Consider the following 6000-nt stretch of genomic DNA (forward strand, 5'->3'; position numbering starts at 1 on the left):
CAAACAACCATTCACACTCACATTCATACCTATGGACAATTTGGAGTCGGCAATTAACCTAGCATGTTTTTGGAATGTGGGAGGAAACCGGAGTACCCGGAGAAAACCCACGCATGCACGGGGAGAACATGCAAACTCCACACAGAGATGGTTGAGGGTTGAATTGAACCCTGGTCTCCTAGCTGTGAGGTCTGCGTGCTAACCACTTGACCGCCGTGCCGCACTAGGACATACAGTAAACCTCGGATATATCGGAAATTCGCTCACAACGGACAGATAAAAAAAGAACCGTTTTTCTGTAATGCATTTCCAATAAAAATTCATCGCATATATCGGATTTTTTATAACGGATTTCGCCTATTTCGGACAAAATCTCCAGTCCCGTTCCAATGCATTTCCATTAAATTTCCCTCGCATATATCGGATGGCCGCATCGTTATGCTAATCTTGTTGATGTCACTGGCTATTGTCTTTCTCCTGGCTCCAGATTTAGGACAAATATAAAAGTGAGTGACGTCAATAATACTAGCACAGCAGTGAATGAGATCTTAACCTCACTATTGGAAATAACGTAGGCCTGACGGGCGTAACAGGGCCTAGCTTAATTAACAATTTGTTATGCTCAGAGTCCAATAAAGTTAAATTCTCATTACCTTACGTCTCTTTTCATTGCCCAGTCCAGGTACATTGGAAACATAGTCAAGGAAGTGCCTTTTTATAACGGATAAAATTTACGCATATACCGGATATAAATCCGATATGTGCGTAAAACGGACATTTTCCGGTATACGCATATAACGGATTTCGCTTATATTGGACAAAACCAGTGGGAACAATTGAATCCGATATATCCGAGGTTTACTGTATAATGAATCATTTTACCAACCAAGATTGTATTGTTGGTAAAGTTTGTGTCACTATTGTAAGAATAAAAACTATCCAAGACAGCACAGAACAAACATCCCGTCCAGTGCAGGGTGTTTGCATTTTGGTAGACTGGGTCCAGGGTGTCAGCTATTTTTGGTATTTTCAGGTAACCTTTTATTCTTGTGGTTTTCCTGGGTTTTGTCAATTTTCAATTCTTGTGTTGGTTCCCTTCTATTCGCAGTTCTTATTCGATGATAATGATATCCTAACTGATAATCATCCTTCCAGGCCTCCAGCTCTTCAGCTCAGCGATCCCACACCACATCTTGTCACTCATTTCCAGTTTTTGACTCACCTGAAAAAACATCGAAGCCTGCCCAGAAGCAACCTAGTCAGGTAAATATCGGAACTAACTTCAAAAAGTAAAATCCAAAAAATATCAAGTCTGAATACCTCAGATAATGTAGAACTTTATTAGCTATGTTTGCTATAAACACTTATGTGTTTGCATGATGTTCTGGTGGTTTAAAGATGTTGTACTTGTTGTTCTGTCACCATTTTCCTCTTCCCATCTTGCTATTTCCCTTTCCGAGAAACACTTGGTGATCTTGCCATCATCACGCCAGAGTGTACTTGAATCCTGCATGGTCTTTGGAAAGAGCAATTGTCCTGCTATCTTGCAGTGAGTTGTGGATATTTTGTGTCAAAATGTTTTTACGTTTTTGACCTCCGCACAGAAAAAAGTTATTACCAATATGGAGGATATCATTGTAAGAGTTTGTCAAACAGTCACTACTGCATGTATGTTGTTGCTAGTGGCCCTGCTGTTAAGTGAATTCAGTGTCATTCGAGTGTCTTTGGTATGTTGACATTGCTATGAACGCTGTATTGAGAAGTTGTCTCAAGGCACTTTACACATTGAGCAAGTCTTGTTTCACGTTCCTTGTATATTAAAGAAGACCAACTCCCTGTAGGGAAGTAACATGGAGCCAAATCCAGATCTGGGGGGTGGTCGTATCATCTTGGGTTGCAATAGAGCGTCAGAGTAGAGGGACAGAGAAACTGCAAAGTAGAAATAAGTAATGAATCCATCTTTTGTTATGCTGGGTGGTATGCTGGAGCCTATCCCAGTTGACTTTGGGAAAGATGCAGGGTACACCCTGGACTCTCTTCCCACCATCAGCATCGGTCATGAGCTTTGGGTTGTGAGAAGAGCCATCGGGAATCTAGTCCGGACGCCTCCATGGTGAGGTGTTCCGGGCATGCCCAGCCGGGAGAAGGTCTGGGAACGCCTTGGTGTCCTCTCAGTGGAACTGCAGGAGGTGGCTAGGGACCGGGAAGTCCAGGCTTCCGTACCGAGACTTCCCCGCGGCCCGGAGGAAAATAGTTAGCTGGATAAATTTTGGCTTTTAAAATCATTAGAGCCCTGTAGACATGAAATAACATCCCTATAGTCGCATGTACTCTTGTATTTCCCAATATAACAGGACAAAATGTGACCTGTAAAACATAATTATAGTTCCTTGTAGTTAGATTTTTAATTTCCTGTTCTATGGAGTACTTCCTGCGATGGCTACTGTCCCATCAATGTAACAGTACTGCTATCTAGTGATCATTGTAGAATAGTACATATTGTTCTAACATTACTTTAAATGCATCTTCTGAATGCCCTATATTTGTATTGCTGTTCATTTTGATCTGATATGTCAAATCAGTTCTTATTTATTTCAACAGAACATACAAGTTGAACAGAATAGCCATTTGAATAATTCATAATTAAGTCATATACAGTAATCACCAATATGATATAAAATACCCTTCTCATGTGTGACAAAGCTGCTCCCGGTGAAAGTGCCTTGAGATGACTTTTATTGTGAAATGGCACTATGTCATTAAAATGCTTTTGAATTGATCGTTGGTCATCATGTGTGCACATTGTAACACCCGAGTAGGCCATCAGGGATGGAATGGGGGACAGCACACAAGAGCATGGAGTGGGGAAAAGAAGTATTTCATCCCATGCAGATTTAGTAAGGTTACTCCCTCAGAAGGTAAGAACAGTACTGGACTCCGTTTGGATGAAAGCTTTACTTTAACAGAGACAGACGCAATGTTAATTAGATTAAATCAAGGCATGCATGAATTAGCATTAGAGGGAAATTAGCATGTGATGACAATAACAGACGTTTGTCATTGGTGGAGGAAGTCTTGTTGGCTTGTAGTTCATTCCAGTCTTGTGAAGGTCTAAAACAGTTTTCACGTTCTTGTAGTCTCATCCAGTCTGGTGAAGGTCAAACAGTTTTCGTGTTCTTGTAGTCTCATCCAGTCTTGCGAAGGTCAAACAGTTTTCGCATTCTTGTAGTCTCATCCAGTCTTGTGAAGGTCTAAAACAGTTTTCACGTTCTTGTAGTCTCATCCAGTCTTGCGAAGGTCTAAAACAGTTTTCACGTTCTTGTAGTCCCATGCAATGTTGCGAAGGTCTAAAACAGTTTTCACGTTCTTGTAGTCTCATTCAGTCTTGTGAAGGTCTAAAACAGTTTTCACGTTCTTGTAGTCTCATCCAGTCTTGCGAAGGTCTAAAACAGTTTTCACGTTCTTGTAGTCTCATTCAGTCTTGTGAAGGTCTAAAACAGTTTTTGTGTTCTTGTAGTCCCAGCCATTCTTGTGCAGATCCCATGAAGGTCTAGAGTCTTGTTGATGGTCTCGTCTTGTACAGGTCTGAAGTCTGGTCCCTGAGGTCAGCTCTTGGCTTTTTCCCATGGTGGTGCAGGGGGGGTGTGAGAGTCTGAGTATTTTTTTAAAGGGACAGGACTAGAATAAGAGCTTGTTGCTTGGTAGGTCATCAAATACTTATGTCACTCAAACCTATAACTGAATTATGAATTCTATTGTATGATATAATGTGTTATTTTATATTTCATCAAATAAACTTGATTTTTAACCTTTAGTTTCTCTATTCAACAAAATCGACAGACTGTTCATATCGTCCAAGGGGGTAAACGTCCCGAAGGGGCAGGGAATCAAATACTCCTTTCCCCCCGGTGTGCTGCTGCCGTGTACTGTACTATTGTACTGGTGTTGACATGCAGTATGACATGCAGTATTCCTGTTTGCAGGCGGACATCAGAGGTACTAGAGCCGCTGGCGTCGGTAACCATTCAGTCGTTGCTTTGCGTGCTTCTAAGATCCCAGCCTTGTGCCGTAGTTGTGGGAAACAGCCGTCTCCTCCCGACTCGTTATCCGCCGCAGATAGCCTCCAGACCTCCTCCTCTTCCTCATCCTCCTCCTCTTCTTCTGCTTCATCACTCGCAGCTTCTTCCACCTCCTCCAGCGGGAAGCGCTTTCTCCTCTCCCCTCCTTCCGGCACCTCCAGGTGTGCTTCCCCTTCGTCTTCTCCTTCCTGCACTCGGCGGGCCAAGCAGGCTGACCTGGGCCCTCCCTCGTCCTCCTCCGCCCCGCCTTGTTCCTTATCGCCCTCTTCTCCGTGTTCCTCCAAGTCCCTGATCCCGTCTCTGAACTTGAGTCGTCTGCTCCCCTCGTCTAGCCGAGCCTCGTCGGCGTCCCGCGGGACAAAGAACCCTAAAGGAGGGGCTCACAGCAGCAAACGTCAGCAGGACCTCGCCCACACCTCCAATGCCGCCGCCTCCGCCTCTCAGCTCACCTATTACTCTTCTTCATCCTCACCGTGCTCCTCTACCTCCTCCTCTTCCTCCCCGCCGTCACCCCCCTCCTCTCTCCTCCACAACATGGCGGGAGGTCACGAAGGGAGGGGTCTTCCAGCATCCTCGTCCAACTCCGCTCCTCTCAAGAAATGTGTTGGAGTCCAAAGTAGCGACACACCATGCCGGTAACCTCCAACATTGACGCCGAGAGATAAGCAGACTTCCTGTCACCAGATCACTTCCTGTCACCAGACGCCTGGAAAGCAGGAAAACACAGTAAACCTCCTCTGTAATCCGCACATCTTCCAAGGTTTTACATTAAATAACACAACAGGGCTCCATAACGTCTTTTTAAACAAGTGGCAAATAAGTAGTACATATTACATCATACATATTCCTTAGTTCTAATTGAATTTATGAAGTGTCATATATACTAAATAATAATAATATATCTTCTAATTGGAGAAATGATGTCATTGTTTTTCATGTTTGTCTCCGCAGTTAGATAGTTAGTGTTTACTTGCATGGTCCACTATCTTAGTTTCTTAGTTTAGGTCTTAGTTTCATTTAGATTCAACCATCCAGCTTTTTTCTATGCCGCTTATCCTCACTGTTTCAGACCCCGCTTTCATATGGTTGGTAATTATTCATGTACATATATAGACTTCAGGGACATCCAATTTAAATGTCAACAACTTGATAAATAAGTAAAATGATATATGAAGTATTTGAGTACTATGTTAAAGGGTAAAACGGTGCTGTAGTGACCATCCTAGATGATAACTGGCCCTGTCAGTCAAATCCATCAACAAATTCAGACATTAAACTTGACTGGGTGGTTTGTTTTGAGCAGAAGGAAACCACACGGCTGTGGGAGCCTGCTGTGGTATTTAGTATTTGGGGTCATGGTATAGAAGACGGAACACGAGTACATCAATAAAGTCTAAATAATATCGGTTCTTTTAGCACTAAAGTAACTGCACTTGACTAAGGTATCAAAGTATTGTTGGAGTTCTTTGGACTGCTTTGAAAAGAGTAAAAGCTGGCGGTCCTGGTCCTGGTCTCTCCTATTTTCCCCGTTCCTATGCAAATGTTTGTCTTTATTGTCGGGTTGCATATGTACAGTAAACCTCTTCAGGTGTTTTAGTGTATCTCCTCGAGTCGTCCATGAATACCTCCAGTCTATACATATTACACACGTAACATGTAGTTATAGCACAAACGTACCTTCCAGTTGAACAAAGAAGAGTAACATCTACGGAGTGTTGTATTATTATTTTTATTAATGTGACAAATACGTTCTGGCAATGTATTTTGCTAGCTTGTTTTCTATTAATTGAGGAAATAAATACAGCAATAAGAGTAGAATTGTAATATCTGAGCCCCTTGGAAGCATTCCAACACTTCCATGGATTTAAAATGAGCTGAATAGGAACCATGAAGGAATAGGAATCATCTTAATACCTTTGGA

General features: G+C 42.6%; 1 protein-coding gene across 6 annotated transcripts in view; it reads left to right on the forward strand.

The window, feature by feature from the left end:
• si:ch211-207d6.2 (sickle tail protein) overlaps window positions 1-6000 on the forward strand; it is an 87667-nt gene that overhangs the window by 81372 nt on the left and 295 nt on the right. For 2 of the 6 annotated variants that reach the window (XM_058067146.1, XM_058067164.1), the window contains 2 exons: window positions 1156-1263; window positions 4412-4595. In XM_058067146.1, coding sequence (XP_057923129.1) covers window positions 1156-1263; window positions 4412-4450 — 147 coding nt within the window. In that variant the 3' untranslated portion in view covers window positions 4451-4595. Of the gene's footprint in view, window positions 1-1155; window positions 1550-3983 lie in introns of those variants that run through there. The other 4 variants (XR_009129040.1, XR_009129041.1, XM_058067139.1 and 1 more) reach the window with 4 other exon arrangements.

This window comes from Doryrhamphus excisus, chromosome 1, assembly GCF_030265055.1.
Source record: "Doryrhamphus excisus isolate RoL2022-K1 chromosome 1, RoL_Dexc_1.0, whole genome shotgun sequence".
In the NCBI taxonomy this organism is placed as follows: domain Eukaryota; kingdom Metazoa; phylum Chordata; class Actinopteri; order Syngnathiformes; family Syngnathidae; genus Doryrhamphus; species Doryrhamphus excisus.